Raw genomic sequence first — 20,704 nt, forward strand, 5'->3', positions numbered from 1 at the left:
TCTACCATTTCATAAGAAAAAATAAATTTTTGGGGGGAAAATTCTTGGACACTGGGGCACCACTTCAGATTTGGGCCTTGGACCCTGAAAGGGTTAAACTTAATATTTCACGTGGTAAAAGTTTTTTTTTTTCATACTTTTGGGTGTCTTGCACGGATTAATTTGATTTCCATTATTTCTTATGGGAAAAATTGATTTGCTTTCCGATAATTTTGCTTTACGATGAGCTGTCAGGAACGGATTAATAACGTGAACCGGGGGTCCACTGTATTTGAAAACCAGTGACAGTGATTGATTATACACAAAACATGCACTTGGTTGACAAATGTGACATGCAGATTGGCTTTGTTGATTGTGTTCGTAAGAGTTACAAGTGATACATGAAACTTTTCTTCCATCTCATGGACATTTCAATTCTCAATGCATATAATATGTACCAAATGAAGACTGGCAACAGACCACCGTATGGTGAATTTTGTTTGTCTGTTGTCAGACAACTCATAATAAAGTACCAGGTAACAACACCTGCTATACAACAAACTCCTCAGGTAATACCCAAGCGTTTGAGGAGGGAAGGTGATCATTTCATAATGCAGCTTCCTTCAACTCAGAAGAAATTTGCTCAGAAGAGATGCATCGTCTGTGCACAAACAAAACGACGGCAACAAAGACGCAAAGACACTTGGTTTATGTGTGAGGAATGTAAGGTGCCTCTGTGTATGGTGCCTTGTTTCAAGGAGTTCCACAAGCTCCAGCAGTTCTAAAACCATGTCCAGTGATTGTAAATATGTAAATATATAATAGAACATTAGTATTATACAAGATTTGTGCATGTTTATTGTAATAAACAACAGTGGTAAACAATAATATGATAATAACTTTAGTGCGGTTATTGTGTTCAATACAGTGAGTTTATATATGCACATTATATACAGTATTGGTCTCTCATACCCCAAATGTTAGTAGGAAAAGAAAAAAATTGGAAAAGAAAAGAAAAAACTACAAAAACTGCTAAATAAAGTAATGCGCGTATGTGGAATTCGACGATGTTGCCGCCACCACATCATTTTGGACAAACTTCTTGGCACTGTATCTCGGTAAGTACTGATCAGAATTTTTTTTTTTGTCTTATTACCTTCACAAAAATATACTCTTTAATTCTGTAAGAATTTTTTTTTTTTTTTTTCAAAATTTCTTGGACACTGGAGCACCACTTCAGATTTTGGCCTTGGACCCTAAAGGGGTTAATATCCCCTTTATTAATACCCATCTTCCATTTATACACTTCGATCATGTCTCCCCTCATTCTTCGTCTAAAAACTGAATGTAATTTAAGGGTCTTCAATCTTTCTTCATAAGGAAGATTTCTAATGCTATGTATTAACTTAGTCATTCTACGCTGAATGTTTTCTAACGAATTTATGTCCATTCTGTGATATGGAGACCAGAACTGAGCTGCATAATCTAGGTGAGGCCTTACTAATGATGTATAAAGCTGTAATATAACAGCTGAACTTCTGTTGTTTACACTTCTTGATATAAATCCCAGGAATCTGTTTGCCTTATTATGTACACTTAGGCATTGCTGTCTTGGTTTAAGGTGTTGCTTATCATAACTCCCCCAAGTCCTTTTCACAATCTGTATGGCTAAGTTCAACATTATTTAACTTATAAGTTCTAGGGTTGTACACACTCCTGAGCTTCAGAGCCTTGCATTTATCTACATTGAACTGCATCTGCCACTTTTCTGACCAGGTATTGAGTTTGTTTAAATCCTCCTGAAGTTCCCTGATATCAAAGTTTGAATCAATTATCCTACCTATCTTTGTGTCATCGGCGAATTTGCTCAATTCACTAGTAATTCTCTCATCAAGATTATTGATATACATTATAAACAACTACGGGCTCAAGACTGATCCCTGTTTAACGCCACATGTTACAGATCCCCACTCGGATTTAACCCCATTTATGGACACTCTCTGCTTCCTGTCTGTGAGCCATGACTTGATCCATGACAGCACTTTTCCCTGAATGCCATGAGCTGCCACTTTCTTTAACAGTCTTTGGTGCAGAACTCTATCATAAGCCTTACTAAAATCTAAGTAAATAATATCAAATTCTTTATCGTGATCAACAGCCTCAAAAGCTTTACTGAAGAAAGTTAATAAATTAGTTAGACAAGAACGGCCTCTCGTGAATCCATGCTGAGTATCATTAATCAGAGTATCATTAATCATTATCCAGATGGCTTCTTATAATCTCAGCTATAAGTGACTCTAGTAATTTGCCTACAATTGAGGTTAGGCTTATTGCGCGGTAATTTGACGGTAACTACTTATCCCGATTTAAAAATAGGAATTACATTAGCCATCTTTCATGTATCAGACACTATACCTGTTTGAAGAGATAAATTAAAAATATTAGTTAATGGTTCACAGAGTTCCATTTTGCATTCCTTAAATGAAGAGTTAGAGGTATCGGGAAGATGGAGGGAATCTTTTCTTTCAACACACTGGCCATATCCCACCAAGGCAGGGTGGCCCAAAAAGAAAAACGAAAATTTCTCTTTTTAAATTTAGTAATTCATACAGGAGAAGGAGTTACTAGCCCCTTGCTCCCGGCATTTTAGTCGCCTCTTACAACACGCATTGCTTACAGAGGAAGAATTCTGCTCCACTTCCCCATAGAGATAAAAGGAAATAAACAAGAACCAGAACTAGAAAGAAAATAGAAGAAAACCCAGAGGGATATGTATATACATGCTTGTACATGTATGTGTCGTGTGACCTAAGTGTAAGTAGAAGTAGCAAGATGTACCTGAAATCTTGCATGTTTATGAGACAGAAAAAAGACACCAGCAATCCTACCATTATGTAAAACAATTACAGGCTTTCGTTTTACACTCACTTGGCAAGACGGTAGTACCTCCCTGGGCGGATGCTGTCTACCAACCTACTACCTATGATGGAGGGAATATTTTGAGGAATTGTTAAATGTTGATGAAGATAGGTAAGCTGCGATTTCGTGTATAGGGTAAGGAGGAATAACATCTTGTAGGAGTGAGGAAGAGCCAGTTGTGAGTGTGGGGGAAATTTGTGAGGCAGTGGGTAGAATGAAAGGGGGTAAGGCAGCTGGGATTGATGGGATAAACATAGAAATGTTAAAAGCAGGAGGGAATATAGTTTTGGAGTGGTTGGTGCTATTATTTAATAAATGTATGGAAGAGGGTAAGGTACCTAGGAATTGGCAGAGAGCATGCATAGTTCCTTTGTATAAAGGCACAGGGGATAAAAGAGAGTGCAAAAATTATAGGGGAATAAGTCTGTTGAGTATACATACCTGGTAAAGTGTATGATAGAGTTATTATTGAAAGAATTAAAAGTAAGACAGAGAGTAGGATAGCAGATGAACAAGGAGGCTTTAGGAAAGGTAGGGGGTGTGTAGACCAAGTGTTTACAGTGAAACATATAGGTGAACAGTATTTAGAAAAGGGTAAAGAGGTTTTTGTGGCATTTATGAATTTGAAAAGGCATATGACAGGGTGGATAAAGGGGTAATGTGGCAGATGTTGCAGGTGTATGGTATAGGAGGTAGGTTACTGAAAGCAGTGAAGAGTTTTTACGAGGATAGTGAGGCTCAGGTTAGAGTATGTAGGAGAGAGGGAGATTATTTCCCAGTAAAAGTAGGCCTTAGACAAGGATGTGTGATGTCAATGTGGTTGTTCAATATATTTATAAACAGGGTTGTAAGAGAAGTGAATGCTAGGGTCTTGGCAAGAGGTGTGGGGTTAAAAGATTAAGAATCAAACACAAAGTGGGAGTTGTCACAGTTGCTCTTTGCTGATGACACGGTGCTTTTGGGAGATTCTGAAGAGAAGTTGCAGAGGTTGGTGGATGAATTTGGTAGGGTATGTAAAAGAAGAAAATTAAGTGAATATAGGAAAGAGTTAGAGGTAGTAGGTTGGTAGACAGCAACCACCCAGGGAGGTACTACCGTCCTGCCAAGTGAGTGTAAAACAAAAGCCTGTAATTGTTTTACATGATGGTAGGATTGCTGGTGTCCATTTTTCTGTCTCATAAACATGCAAAGTTTCAGGTACATCTTGCTACTTCTACTTACTAAGTACAGTGGACCCCCGGTTAACGATATTTTTTTCACTCCAGAAGTATGTTCAGGTGCCAGTACTGACCGAATTTGTTCCCATAAGAAATATTGTGAAGTAGATTAGTCCATTTCAGACCCCCAAACATACACGTACAAACGCACTTACATAAATACACTTACATAATTGGTCGCATTCGGAGGTAATTGTTATGCGGGGGTCCACTGTACTTAGGTCACACTACACATACATGTACAAGCATATATATACACAGCCCCCTGGGTTTTCTTCTATTTTCTTACTAGTTCTTGTTCTTGTTTATTTCCCCTTATCTCCATGGGGAAGTGGAACAGAATTCTTCCTCCGTAAGCCATGCATGTCGTAAGAGATGACTAAAATGCCGGGAGCATGGGGCTAGTAACCTCTTCTCCTGTATATATTACTAAATGTAAAAGGAGAAACTTTTGTTTTTCCTTTTGGGTCGCCCTGCCTTGGTGGGATATGGCCAGTGTGTTGAAAAAAGAAGAAGGGAAAGAGTATGGTTATGAGGATAACAAAAAGATTAGGTGACGAAAGATTGGATATCAGATTGGAGGGAGAGAGTATGGAGAAGGTGAATGTATTCAAATATATAGGAGTGGACATGTCAGCAGATGGGTCTATGAAGGATGAGGTGAATCACAGAACTGATGAGGGGAAAAGGGTGAGTGGTGCATTTAGGAGTTTGTGGAGACAAGGAACTTTGTCCGTGGAAGCAAAGAGGGGAATGTATGAGAGTATAGCAGTACCAACACTCTTGTATGGGTGTGAAGCATAGGTGATAAATGTTGCAACGAGGAGAAGGCTGGAGGCAGTGGAGATGTCATGTCTGAGGGCAATGTGTGGTGTGAATACAATGCAGAGAATTCATAGTTTGGAAATTAGGAGAATGTGTAGGATTACCAAAACTATTATCCAGAGGGCTGAGGAGGGATTGTTGAGGTGGTTCGGACATGCAGAGAGAATGGAACAAAGCAGAATGACTTTGAGGGTGTACAAATCTGTAGTGGAGGGAAGGCAGGGTAGGGGTCGGCCTAGGAAGTGTTGGAGAGAGGGGGTAAAGGAGGTTTTGTGTGCGAGGGGGTTGGACTTCCAGCAGGCATGCGTGAGCGTATTTGATAGGAGTGAATGGAGACAAATGGTTTTTAATACTTGACGTGCTGTTGGAGTGTGAGCAAAGTAACATTTATGAAGTGATTCAGGGAAACTGGCAGGCCAGACTTGAGTCCTGGAGATGGGAAGTACAGTGTCTACACTCTGAAGGAGGGGTGTTAATGTTGCAGTTTTACAACTGCAACATTAACACCCCTCTGGCAAGACAGTAATGAAGTGAATGATGATGAAAGTTTTTCTTTTTCGGGCCATCCTGCCTTGGTGGGAATCGGCCGATGTGTAAATAAAAAAAAATAAAAAATAGTACAGCACCAACACTAGCTCGTAAGCCATAGTACTATGGCACCAACAGTGAAAGGGTTAAGAGCAATTAGGAAATTAATTTATGTGATGTACATATATAGTATACAATACCAACAAGATGAAGAATTACATACATCTGGGTATCTGTATAGTAAATGTTTTGCCATCAAGTGGCTTTATTAATACAGATTCAAATTGGAAGATAGTAGAACTATATGCAAAAGATGAGGTAATCAGTCCCTCTTCACTAACTCCAAGGCTGAGGGACTGATTACCTCATCTTCTGTATGTAGTTCTATCTTCCAATTTTATCCTTGAATTTGTATTAATAAAGCCACTGGATGGCAAAATATTTACAATAAAGATACTCAGTTGTTGCACATGTGTCTAATTCTTCAACTTATGTGATACATATCCAGGTTGCATAATACTGTATTAAAAAGATAATCTCCCTCATTAAATTTGTTGAAACATGAACTGAACATCAAGGTTCTCATGTACTTACAATACCCAATTTCTGATTTGATCTAGCCTTCCACACACGAACATTGTGATCAGAAGAGCCAGAAAGAATGTATTTATTGTCTCCTGACCAAAGAACACAGTTGACCTTGAACATCCTCTTTGTATGATAAACATCGCGACTTTTTCCCTGTGAATAAAAAAATCAGTAATAATTTGTGAATCTTATTAGAAGAATCATAAATCAGAAAAATCTGAAGCTTAGCAAAAGCAAGTTTATTATAAGGTATTATTCTGTTAATTACACTAAATTTCTATCTATCAAAATGAAAAGACAATACCTGTATGTACATTCTAGTTCAATATAATCCTGTTTCAAATTTACAGATACATTCACAATATTGTTACAATGAAACATCAATAAAGCATTTGTGTTGTCAGGGCCGGATTTAGACCTTGGGGGGCCTGGGGCACTTAGGTTTCGGGGGCCCTCAACATGGAAATTAAATTGAATTACAAATAAGAAATGAACCAAAATGAATGATAAACAGCAGTTTTCGAAAAAAAAATGTTAGGTTTTGATGGAGATGTCTGATTTTATTTTTCTCAATTTTATTGACTTTAAGAATAACTTGACTATAATTTTCAGTTTGTAATACATTCCATCTATACTATCTAATAAACACCAATGTGTATTTATTTATATCTTTGGTGTCACGCTTTCAGTATCTATCTATATATTTTTTATATAATAATTTGCTAATAGGCCGACTGAGTGACCGACTGACCACCTACACATTTAACCCTTAACCCTTAAACGGTCCAAACGTATATACAGGAGGGCCCCGCTTTACGGCGTTCCGCTTTACGGCGTTCCGCTAATACGGACATTTCAAATTATGACCAAAACTCACTATACGGCTCCCCCCACCTGACTTTCTAATACGGTCACCGTGCCCCACCCTGTTTGTTTACATTCTCCATGAGCTCAGTAAGCACTAAGTCTCTCCATTTTGTCTGGAAACTCCAAAATTTCAAATGTTTTTAAAAGTTATTTCATATTTTATATATACTCTGATAATTATACTTATGTATACCTGTACCTAAATAAACTTACATACATCGAGTCATTTAAATGTCGTATATTACGTTAATATACACATTTTCATTAATCCATCCATGATATTTTTTTCAAAATTATATAATAAACACGATGCATAACATATAAATAAGATAAATACACCCCACAGTAGAATAAATAAACAAATGTGAGATGTGAGCAGACGACTTGCACAAGTGGTGATAATAACAATACTGAGTCTCATTAAATGTCGTATATTACGGTAATATACACATTTTCATTAATCCATCCATGATATTTTTTTCAAAATTATATAATAAACACGATGCATAACATATAAATAAGATAAATACACCCCACAGTAGAATAAATAAACAAATGTGAGATGTCGTAGCAGACGACTTGCACAAGTGGTGATAATAACAATACTGAGTCTCATTAAATGTCGTATATTACGGTAATATACACATTTTCATTAATCCATCCATGATATTTTTTTCAAAATTATATAATAAACACGATGCATAACATATAAATAAGATAAATACACCCCACAGTAGAATAAATAAACAAATGTGAGATGTCGTAGCAGACGACTTGCACAAGTGGTGATAATAACAATACCGAGTCTCATTAAATGTCGTATATTACGGTAATATACACATTTTCATTAATCCATCCATGATATTTTTTTCAAAATTATATAATAAACACGATACATAACATAAAAAGATGATAAATACACCCCACAATAGAATAAATAAACATAAATATAAGATGTGGGAGCCACATAACTTGTACAAGTGACGGCAAGAATAACATTTTCTCTAATCTAACATAAGAGTAAATGTGTTACTGGGGGTAACTGTAGAAAATTATTCCTTTCGTATGTATGTAAGTAAGTTTATTCAGGTATACACAAATACAGTTACATAGATTATCATACATAACAACATACGTGTAGAGAACCTAGGATAACCCAAAAAAGTCAGTGTGACTTATTTCCATTGCCTTCACTCAGAGCTTCATTTCTTCTCAAAATGATGTTACATGAGAATGGGAGTGTTCTTCTTTATTAATTCTACCGTATCAATGTAGAGACAACCTGTACACAATGTAACTTGTACACAAACCAGACGTGTACATTTCGTTTGTTTACAAAACTTACCTTCCCCTGGTTTGTTTACATAACTGCGCCTGCCCCCTCTCATGTACTCATTCTTTCTCTCTCTCATTTATTCGTTTTATCTCATTTACTTACTCCTGACCCTACATTAAGACTACAAATATTTTAAGGTAAGTAATGAGTGAACTGTATATACATTTTATCGCTCTGGGATGCTTAAATATCATAGAATAGTATGTGTGGGTGGGGTGGCCTGGTGAGGCTATTACAATACATACCACACTTGATTTCTTACAATAAATACTACTTGTCTCACCCTAGATTAAGACTATAAATATTTTAAGGTAAGTAATGAGTGCACTATGTGTGTATTGTACCTTTTTATTGTTTTTTGATGCCTGGTTCTATTGCTAACTTAATATATGTTAGTGTAAACTTGTTATCTAGTGTTTGTATGCATTTATAAGTGGAAAAAAAGGGTGTTCCACTTTACGGCGATTTCCGCTTTACGGCGGTAGCCTGGAACCTAACCCGCCGTATAAGTGGGGCCTTCCTGTATACATTCACGCGCGTAGCACCCCAAACGTATATATACGTTTTCTTTGTCATTCATTCAACATTGCCACAATAAGCCAGAGTCACCTAGACATGAGAGAATGGGTGTGCGCACTCACTGTCTGCCATATTAAAATAATTGGGGATGCCTGGGTACTATATGCTCTTTTTTCCTTTAAAAAAAAAAGTTTTTTTCTCTCAAAAAATTTGGGGCGCTACGCGAGTGAACGTATATATACGTTTGGACCGTTTAAGGGTTAAACTGATAGGACAACTGAGTGACCGACTGACCAACTAGACATTTAACCTTTAAACTGTCCAAACGTAGATCTACGTTTACACCGCTAGCGCTCCGAACGTAGATCTACTTTTTTTTACATTTGATAGCATGTAAAATAAAACGTTGATCTACGTTCGGAGCGCTAGTGGTACAAACGTTGATCTACGTTTGAACAGTTTAAGGGTTAAGTTAAAATAGTGCAATTTATAAAAGGAAGAAATCAAAACCATCTAATTTCAAGAAATTGATTCAATCTTTTTGTAAAAATTAACCCTATTAGGAGAGGGTCAGCTTATAACGGCCAAGAAAGAGTTCTTTACCTGTTTTTTACTTTTTAGTTAACTTACCCTGGATCTTAACCCTTTGAGGGTCGACAGGCCCTCTCCGAAACTCGTTCTCAGGGTCGGCCAAATTTAAAAAAAAAAAAAATTATTTTCTCTTATGAAATGATAGAGAATCTTTTCCCGATCATAAAGACACCAAAAGTTTGAAATTTGATAGAAAACTTACGGAATTATGCTCTCGCAAAGTTAGCGGTCTCGGCGATGTTTACGCATCGGCGATTTTGCCCACTTTGAGCCCTATTTTCGGCCAATTTCACTGTACTAGTCGACAAAAAACATGAATATTTCGCTAAAACTCCATTTTGTCTATCGAATGGGTGCAAGAAACCACCCATTTATGAAATTCAACTATCCAGTACAGTGGTCAGAATTTAGCAATTTTGCCAATTTCACACAAATTTCAAAAGATGCCAATTTCCGAATAGGGTCCAGAATAAACAAGAAAGACATTCCTGGCACTAAAATGACATTTCCTCTAGTCATTAGTCACGTCTCAAGGCCCCTCTTATATTCTTTTGCTTTCCACTTTGAATTTTTATTTTCACAAAAAATATAAGATTTACTGTTATGCAGACTACTGCATTAGTGTAAAAAATGGTAAAAATATTATTGGTGCACTTGTGAAAGAATATTAGACTCACCAGTTGATGTGTATTGCATGCTTGGCACGATTTGTTTACTTTTGAAGTTTGGTAAAAATCGAACATTTCTGCTACTTTGAGCTCAATTTCAAGGCACCTTTCATTGTAAAACCAGTCAAAATCATCTCAATTTCTGTAATATGTCTTCCATTCTATAAAATGAGACCAAGAAAACTAGAATACAACAATAAATACCATACGAAAATACACTGCAAAGTCGCTGATTTATTAAAAAAAATGGTCAAAGTTTTTTTTTTCTCATTATGCACTGTGTGCTGCAGGATTTTTTTTAGACTGTGCACACTGACCACATAGACCCATTCTTTCATATGAAGGCCTACCAGCTTTCTCCCACTAGATTTGAGGCCGCTAGAATTTATGAGTACTAGTACGTCAAAAACCCCTACGCGTAAGACGTACTAGTACGACCAAAACCCTCAAAGGGTTAAAGAACACTTCAAATATTAATTCTCTTATGGGCATACACCCCCAGGACACTTTAGTAAAATCATGCAACCCCATCATAATTATAATACAGTGGAACCTTCACTAACGAGTTTAATCCATTCCATGACCTTGCTCGCATCTGGATTTCCTCGTTTGCAGAATCAATTTTCCACATTTAAATTAACTGAAATACAGTGGACTCCCAGATTAAGGCGTCATCGGATTAAGTAAAGTTTTTGCGTCAAAATATTGGCTAGGTTAATGACACTGAACTCGGTTGAAGCCATTTGTCCCAAACGTGTCCGCGCGCCATGAGCAGCCCGGCTACTTTATGTACAGCTTGTGTGCCATTGTTTACAAGCCAGTGAGGATGATTGCACGCGTACATGCGATATATTTTGTATTATTCCATTGTTTTTAGTGCTTGTAACTGCTAAATAAGCCACCAAGGGTCCAAAGAAAGCTTCTAGTGCCAGCCCTTTGGTAAAGAGGGTGAGAAACACTATAGAATTCAAGAAAGAGATCATTGCAAAATACGAAAGTGGAGTGCATGTCTCCGAGCCGGCAAGGTTGTATAACAAACCCCGTGCAACCATCACTACTATCTTGGACAAGAAAAAGGCAATTAGGGAAGTTGTTGTTGCAAAAGGTGCAAATATGCTTACAAAACAGAGATTGCAAATATTCGAAGATGTGGAGAGATTGTTGTTGGTGTGGAGCAATGAGAAACAATTATCAGAAGATAATGTTTCGCAGTCAATTAAATGTGAAAAGGCAAGGCAGTTGCATGATGATCTCATTAACTCTTTGACTGTTTTGGTCGTATATATACATCTTACGAGCCACAGTGTTTGACGTATTAATACACCAAAATTCTAGCCGCTTCTAATCATGCACGAGAAAGTTGGTAGGCCCACACGTGAGAGAATGGGTCTCCATGGTCAGTGTGCACGATATAAAAAAAGTCGGGGAGCCAGTGGTGCATTGTGGGAATGCCATTTCAGTAGTCCTTGTTCATCATGCCTAGCGGTAAGAAATATGTGACTCCCCAGCAAATACAGTGGACCCTCGCATACCGTTGGCATCACATAACGTTAAATCCGCATACCGATACATTTTATCACTAAAATTTTGCCTCGCATACCGCTAAAAAACTCGCTCAACGCTATTCGTCCGAGACGCTTCTAATGTGCGGCCTGAGCCAGCTTCACACGTTCCGCCGGTGGCATTGTTTACAAGCCAGCCTCCGCGGTAACATCCAAGCATACAATCGGAACATTTCGTATTATTACAGCATTTTTTATTTCATCTGCAAAATAAGTGACCATTTATTTATTTATTTATTTATTTATTTAAAAATTTGTGCACACATACAGAGGTACAAAAAATACAGAAAAGAGCAGTATGCCAAAGCCACTTATACTATGCATAGCATTACGGGCTGGCTTAAAATTAACCATGGGCCCCAAGAAAGCCTCTAGTGCTAACCCAGTGGTAAAAAGGGTGAGAAATACTATCATACCACAGCTGCTGCTGCACCACGGTCAGCTGTTGCTTGACCAGTCAGCTGTTGCTGAATCAGTCAGCTGCTGCTGCACCACGAATAGCTGTTGCTGGACCAGTCAGCTGTTGCTGGATCAGTCAGCTGCTGCTGCACCATGATCAGCTGTTGCTGGACCAGTCAGTTGTTGCTGGATCAGTTAGCTGCTGCTGCACCACGATCAGCTGTTGCTGGATCAGTCAGCTGCTGCTGCACCACGATCAGCTGTTGCTGGACCAGTCAGCTGTTGCTGGATCAGTCAGCTGCTGCTGCACCACGATCAGCTGTTGTTGGACCAGTCATCTGTTGCTGAATCTGTCAGCTGCTGCTGCACCACAATCAGCTGTTGCTGGACCAGTCAGCTGTTGCTGGATCAGTTAGCTGCTGCTGGACCAGTCAGCTGTTGCTGGATCAGTCAGCTGTTGCTGGATCAGTCAGCTGTTGCTGGACCAGTCAGCTGTTGCTGGACCAGTCAGATGTTGCTGGACCAGTCAGCTGTTGCTGGACCAGTCAGCTGTTGCTGGATCAGTCAGCTGCTGTTGCACCTCGATCAGCTGTTGCTGGACCAGTCAGCTGTTGCTGGATCAGTCAGCTGCTGCTGCACCACGATCAGCTGTTGTTGGACCAGTCAGCTGTTGCTGAATCAGTCAGCTGCTGCTGCACCACGATCAGCTGTTGCTGGACCAGTCAGCTGTTGCTGGATCAGTCAGCTATTGCTGGATCAGTTAGCTGCTGCTGCACCATGATCAGCTGTTGCTGGACCAGTCAGCTGTTGCTGGATCAGTTAGCTGCTGCTGCACCATGATCAGCTGTTGCTGGATCAGTCAGCTGCTGCTGCACCACGATCAGCTGTTGCTGGACCAGTCAGCTGTTGCTGGATCAGTCAGCTGCTGCTGCACCACGATCAGCTGTTGTTGGACCAGTCATCTGTTGCTGAATCTGTCAGCTGCTGCTGCACCACAATCAGCTGTTGCTGGACCAGTCAGCTGTTGCTGGACCAGTCAGCTGTTGCTGGATCAGTCAGCTGCTGCTGCACCACGATCAGCTGTTGCTGGACCAGTCAGCTGTTGCTGGATCAGTTAGCTGCTGCTGCTGCACCACGATCAGCTGTTGCTGGACCAGTCAGCTGTTGCTGGATCAGTCAGCTGTTGCTGGATCAGTCAGCTGTTGCTGGACCAGTCAGCTGTTGCTGGACCAGTCAGCTGTTGCTGGACCAGTCAGCTGTTGCTGGACCAGTCAGCTGTTGCTGGATCAGTCAACTGTTGCTGGACCAGTCAGCTGTTGCTGGATCAGTCAGCTGTTGCTGGATCAGTCAGCTGTTGCTGGACCAGTCAGCTGTTGCTGGACCAGTCAGCTGTTGCTGGATCAGTCAACTGTTGCTGGACCAGTCAGCTGTTGCTGGATCAGTCAGCTGTTGCTGGATCAGTCAGCTGTTGCTGGATCAGTCAGCTGTTACTGGATCAGTCAGCTGTTGCTGGACCATTCAGCTGTTGCTGGATCTGTCAGCTGCTGCTGCACCACGGTCAGCTGCTGTTGCACCATCAGCTGTTTCTGAACATGACTCGTCCCGAACCTGTCCGTCCAGCCTGAGCGCCTGCCTTGCCGTCATTGTTTACAAGCCAGGGTGGCCGGTTGCATGCATACATTCGATACATTTTGTATTATTCCATTATTTATAGTGCTTGTAACTGCTAAATAAGCCACCATGGGCCCAAAGAAGGCTTCTAGTGCCAACCCTGTGGTAAAAATGGTGATAAATACTATTGTACCACAGTCAGCTGCTGCACCACAGTCAGCTGATAAATTGGACCAGTCAGCTGTTGCTGCACCACAGCTGCTGCTGCACCACAGCTGCAGCTGCACCATGGTCAGCTGTTGCTGCACCCAGCTGCTGCTGCACCATGGTCAGCTGCACCCCAGCTGTTGTTGTTGTTGCACCACCGTCAGCTGTATTACTCGAAGATGTGGAGAGAGTGTTGTTGGTGTGGCTTAACGTGAAACAATTACCGAGAAACGATTAACCCCAGAGGGTTAGCCACCCAGGATAACCCAAGAAAGTCAGTGCATCATCAAGGACTGTAACTTATTTCCACTGGGGTCCTTAACCCTTTGACTGTTTCAGGCCCCTCTCTGAAACTGTCATTCTATGTCGCCAAATATTCGAAAAAAAAAAAAATTATTTTTTCTTATGAAAATGTTAGGAATATTTTTACTAGTGTTTTAAGCCTAAAAAAAAATTTTTGCCATCAGTACTTACCGAGATATAGAGCCGCAAAGTTTGCAGAAATCGACGTGCGTATGGCAACAGCGGCGACTGCCGCCCACCCGGTATTCTTTTATTTACTCTAATTCAAAGGTTTCTTGCATTTTTCAATATTTTTCTTTTCCAGGTAACTTATGTGGCCTGTGAGACCAATGTAAGGTGCATTGTTCAAATATACACTCATTATTTACAACACAATAACAGAACAAACTTTATCACTATTAGTTTGTGTATACACTTTGTTTACACAAACAAACAATACAAAACAATGTTTATTACTATTGTTCCATAATATATATACATATGTACAGTCACTAAGCACGTTCCTAGAACTGCTGCAGCTTGTGGAACTCTTTGAAACATGGGTATATGCAGAGGGGCACTTCACACTCCTCACACATAAAACGAGTGTCTCTGCGTGTTTGTGGGCGTTTTGTGGTATGCATACATACATAACACCTCTTCTGAGCATTTTTCTTGGCAGTAGTAGGAGGCAGTTGTATGGGGTAGTGATCACCAGGCCTCAAACGAGATGACGTCTGTGGGCGCTGGTCTATTGCAGGAGTTGCTCCTTTGTACTTTGCAATTATTTGTCTGATTACTGACAAGCAAAATTCACCATATTTTGGTGTTTTGTTGGTCTTCAACTTGTATATGTTATAAGCATTTAGCATAGAGATATCAACAAGATGGAAAAAAAGTTTGATATACCACTTATAACTCTTGCGTACACAGTCTGCAAACCCAATCTGCATGTCACATTTGTCCACTAAGCGCATATTGAGGTTGTAGTCCATGACAGCTGCAGGCTTTAGAATGGGTTCATTGGTCTCTCTGTTGTCCCTGCCACTGGGTACCATTTCGTTTGTGTGAACTGATGTCAACAATGTGACATCACGTTTGTCATGCCACCGAAATGCCATGATGTCATTGGCAGCAAAGGCTTGCACCTCACCTCTGCGAGTGCCAGCATCGAACCTTGGCATATGTTTGCGATTACCACGCACTGTGCCACACACGTCTGTCAAGTTCACTCGCAAGAAATCACTGAGTAAGGGGCTTGTGTACCAGTTATCAGTAAATAACATATGCCCCTTACCAAGATATGGTTCCATCATTGTTCGAACCACATCACCAGAGATACCCAATAACTTCATGGTATCTCTCAAAGTATTACTGCCAGTGTACACAATAATATCTAAAACAAGACCACTTCTGCAATCACACAGTACAAATAGCTTTATACCAAAGCGTTTCCTCTTGCTTGGTATATATTGCTTGAATGAGAGTCTTCCTTTGAATAAAATCAAGGACTCATCAATAACAAGCTTCCTGAAGGGATAAAAATACATGCAGCACTTTTGTTTCAGGTACATAAACACATTTCTTATCTTATATAACCTGTCGCTTCTGTCAGGCCTGGTTTTGTCTGAAAAGTGTAACATACGCAACAGTATCAGGAAACGATTGACACCTATAATGTCACTAAAACCTGGAGTTGAAATCAGGCGATCTGTTGTCCAGTATGTGGTGACAGTGTGCTTATACACATGTGGCATAAGCATTATTGTGGCAAAAAACAGGTACATCTCTGCCACAGTTGTCTCCTTCCACTTGTGTAGCCGTGATTTTGGTGAGAGAATTGTATTTGCCATGGTGTATTCACAGTATGTGTTGGTTTCCCTGACAATGATGTCCATCAGGGGTTCATCAAAGAATAACTCAAAGCAGTCCAGTTCACTGGCATTGTTCCCAAGTGGACAAGATGGCTTTATTCCACTTTGTGTTTCATCAAAGTCATGGGGACTGGGAACAAACTCGTCACCGTCCTGCCAATCCCAGATGCGGTCTGCTGGTGGGGTCTGGATATTGTACCGTGGTTGTGGCTGTGCAGGTTGTGGTGGTGCAGGTTGTGGCAGTGTGGGGTAGGGTGAGGCTGGTTGTTCTGCTGAGTCAGCCGCGTGGCTAGTAGCGTGGCCCGGTGATGGTGCCACATGGGCCGTGCCACCCTCACTATCACCACCACTGCCTCCTCCCTCACTGTCACCATTCATACCCATCGTTACAATATCGTCATCTTCACTATCAGGTCGTGGTGTTGGGCCACGGGATGTGCTCCCAGAGTTTCTCCTTCCCCTTGGAACAACATATGAAACACTACCAGACCGCATGCTACGTCGTACATACTGGCGCTTCACTGGGGAATATTCACTCTCACTGTCACTAGAACTGCTTTCAATGACCTTGAAATCACTATCACTATCACTATCACTGCTATCATCTGGGTGTTGTACACGACCAAATAGTTTCCTCTTTCGTCCTGGTACAGGCGAAGGTGAATGTGAACAAGCCGGCACAGCACCAGAGGTCGAAGGTTGTGGGTCATCTAGGTTTTCGTCACTATTTACGTTATCCTGGGCACTTTTTTCGGTAACACTCACTTGAAAACCCTTGAATTCACTGTCACTGACATTTTCATCGCTGTTAGAGCTATCACTTGGGAACAAAAGACCTCCAATCCGCCGAGGAGTGAGGAACTTCTTACCGAGAGGCATGGTGAAAATGGACTGACAACATGGCGTTCCCACAATGCACCGCTAGGTCCCAGATTTTTTTCACAGGATGCACACCGACCACTGAGACCCATTCTCTCCCGTGTAGGCCTACCAGGCCTTTGGCGCGCGATTTGAAGCCGCTAGAATTTGTGCGTATAAATACGTCAGAAACATTGGCTCGTAAGACGTATTTATACGTCGGAAACAGTCAAAGGGTTAATCTTGTCTCCCAGGATGCAACCCACACCAGTCGACTAACACCTAGGTGAACAGGGAAAAATGCCTGGAACTAGTGCTCATATTGGTGAAATTAAAGCCAGCAAAGGTTGGTTTGAGAGATTTAAGAATCGTAGTGGCATACACAGTGTGATAAGGCCTGTTCTGGAAGAAAATGCCAAACAGGACCTACAGTACTCAGGAGGAAAAGGCACTCCCAGGACACAGTGTCTCATCAGTCATTGCTGCATCTTCAATAAAGGTAAGTGTCATTTATTCTTCATTTAGTAGAGTAGTACATGCACAATATATACTGTGCATGTACTACTCTACTATTGTGCATGTATCCTTCTCTTTGTGTGTAGGAAAATGTATATTTCATGTGGTAAAAAAAAAAATTTCATACTTTTGGGTGTCTTGCACGGATTAATTTGATTTCCATTATTTCCTATGGGGAAAATTCATTCGCATAACGATAATTTCGCATAACAATGAGCTCTCATGAACGGATTAATATCGTTATGCGGGGGTCCACTGTATGGGACCCTTCTCTTCCCAAGTGATGCTCTAACACAGATGGAAGTGTCAGTGAAGATCAATTTCATGGTTTTGAAGAGTTAGTGACCGAAAGCATTGCCCAGGATACCAGAAAAAATGAAGGAGAATGAAGAATGAAGGAGAATGAGAGAGAGAATGAGGGAGAATGAAGGAGAAAGATAATTAGGTAGGAGGATGGAGGGGGAGCGAGTATCTGACCCCATTGTTTTGACAGGCAGTAGGGAGAGTGAGTAATGATACAATATGTCATTTCGACAGCTGCCAGACCCTGACTCAGCACATTTAGAAGTCCACACACTCACACACAACACAAGCTTACTGAAGATAATAGCAGTTATATGAAAGTGTCCAGTGACTACATATGTGTATATATGTTATAGAAACCAGAAGGAAGGAAGGAAGGAAAGAATGAAGAAATAAAGAATGAAGACAAAGAAAGGTAGGTAGGAAAGAATGATGACACATTTACCTAAGATAACTACCTAACACAACTGTCTGCTGCTACTATGAAGAAAACTGCTCAGATGAGGTGTTTTGTCTGTGCACATACAAAAAAATGCCCACAAAATGCAGACACTCGTTTTACATGTGAGAAGTGTAAAACACCATTGTGTATGACACCATGTTTCAAAGAGTTCCACAAGCTGCAGAACTTCTAGGAACATGTCCAGTGACTGTACATTTGTATGTAGATTATAGAACAATAGTAATGAACAATTTTTTGTATTGTTTGTGTAAAGAAGTTTCGTAAACAATACAGTGGACCCCGACTTACAATATTAATTCATTCCAGAAGTCTGTTCGGGTGCCGTTACCGAACGAATTTGTTCCCATAAGGAATATTGTAAATTAGATTAGTCTGTTTCAGACTCCCAAAAATACATGTACAAAAGCACTTACAAAAATACACTTACATAATTGTTCGAGTTGGGAGCTGATCGTAAGGCGGGGGTCCACTGTATATTGATAATTATGTTTGTGTGCTTATTGTGTTGTATACAACGAGCGTACATGTATATATGTACACTGCACCTTACTTTGGTCTCACAGGCCATATAAGTTACCTGAAAAAATATAGTGGGAAAAGCAAGATACCTTCAAATGGGAGTAAAAAAAGTTTGCTGGGTGAGTGGCATTCGCCGCTGTTGCCATACGCGGCTCATTTTCTGCCAACTTTACACCTCTTTATCTCGGTAAGTACTGATGGCAAATTTTTTTTTTTTCGGGAGGGGGGGGGGGTTAAAACAATCAGAAAAACAGTCTTAACATTTTAATATGAATTTTTTTTTTTTTGAATATTTTTCGACACCATGAGACACTTCAGGATTTGAGGTTTCAACAGTCAAAGGGTTAAGAAAATGCCAGGAACTAGTGCTCATATTGGTGAATTTAAGGCCAGCAAAGGTTGGTTTGAGAGATTTAAGAATCGTAGTGGCATATACAGTGTGATAAGGCATGGTGAGGCTGCCAATTCTGATAAAAAAAGCGGCTGAAAAATATGTTCAGGACTTCAAGGGGTACAAAGAGGCTGAAAATTTAAAACCCCAACAAGTGTTCAATTGTGACGAAACAGGCCTGTTTTGGAAGAAAATGCCAAACAGGATCTATATTACTTAGGAGGAAAAGGCACTCCCAGGACACAAGCCTATGAAAGACAGGCTAATCTCATGTTTTGTAGTAATGCTAGTGGGGATTGCAAAGTGAAGCCTTTACTTGTGTATCACTCTGAAAATCCCAGAGTGTTCAAGAAAAACAGTGTCGTCAAGACTAAATTGTGTGTGATGTGGAGGGCAAACAGTAAGGCATGGGTCACGAGGGACATTTTCCTTGACTGGTTCCATGACGTGTTTGGCCCCATTGTGAAAAAATACCTCCAGGAAAATAAATTGGAACTCAAGTACCTCCTGGTAATGAACAATGCTCCTGCTAAGCCTCCAGACTTGGAAGAGTGAATAGTGCTAGAGTTTAGCTTCATCAAAGTGAAATTCTTGCCCCCTAATACCACTCTTCTCCTCCAGCCCATGGACCAGCAGGTCATTTCAAATTTCAAAAAACTGTACACCAAAGCAGTGTTTCAAGTGCTTTGAAGTGACCTCAGACACTGAATTGACCCTAACAGAGTTCTGGAAAGATCACTTCAGTATCCTCACTTGCATAAACCTTATAGGTAAGGCTTGGGAGGGGGTGACTTGCAGGACTTGGAACTCTGCTTGGAGAAAATTGTGGCCAGAATGTGTACAAGAGAGGGATTTTGAAGGGTTTGGGGCTGACCCTGAGGAGCCTATGCCAGTTGTGGAATCTACTGTGGTACTGGGGAAGTCCATGGGGTTGGAGGTTAGTGGCAAGGATACGGAAGAGTTGGTGGACGACGACAATGAAGGGCTAACCATCACAGAGCTGCAAGAGCTTGAGGTGCAACACCAGCAGACCACAGCTCAGGGATTTCCTTCAGAGGAGGAGGAAGAGAGATGGAGGAAGGTGCCTTCTTTAAAGCTTAAGGACATTTGTGCAAAGTGGACTGAAGTGCAAAAATTTATGGATAAACATCACCCTGACACACCTGTTGCAAGCTGTGCTGGCAACATCTACAATGACAATGTTGTGTCCCATTTTAGGGAAATCTTAAGGAGACACCAGAAAGAAAGGTCTCTGGACAGATTTTGGGTGCAACAGGGGTCCAGTGACTCTCAAGCTGGTGCTAGTGGCATTAAAAAATAAAGAAGGGAAGTAACCCCGGAAAAGGACTTGGTACCAGAAATCCGTATGGAAGGGGATTCCCTTTCCGAACACTAGTACACCTCCATCCTCTCCCCTCCTCCCATCTCATCACTCATCAATAGGTCTTCAATAAAGGTAAGTGTCATTTTAGTATTGTTTATTCTACATGTCTCATTGTTTTCTGTGTAGGAAAATGTATATTTCATGTAAAAAAAATTATTTTGTTTAATACACAAATAACCCGCACATAAAAGAGAGAAGCTTACGATGATGTTTCGGTCGGACCATTGACAAAGTCACAGTGTGACTTTGTCAATGGTCCAAGTCGGGCTGAAACGTCGTCGTAAGCTCTCTTTTATGT

The 20,704-nt window shown here is 40.5% G+C and overlaps 1 protein-coding gene across 1 annotated transcript in view; it reads right to left on the bottom strand.

Annotated features, from left to right (window-relative positions):
• LOC128692071 (DDB1- and CUL4-associated factor 13) overlaps positions 1-20,704 on the bottom strand; it is a 131,488-nt gene that overhangs the window by 31,412 nt on the left and 79,372 nt on the right. The window contains exon 7 of the mRNA XM_070085265.1: positions 6,063-6,209. Within this exon, the coding sequence (XP_069941366.1) occupies positions 6,063-6,209 (147 nt within the window). The remainder of the gene's footprint in view (positions 1-6,062; positions 6,210-20,704) is intronic.

The sequence above is a fragment of the Cherax quadricarinatus genome, chromosome 15 (assembly GCF_038502225.1).
Source record: "Cherax quadricarinatus isolate ZL_2023a chromosome 15, ASM3850222v1, whole genome shotgun sequence".
NCBI lineage: Eukaryota > Metazoa > Arthropoda > Malacostraca > Decapoda > Parastacidae > Cherax > Cherax quadricarinatus.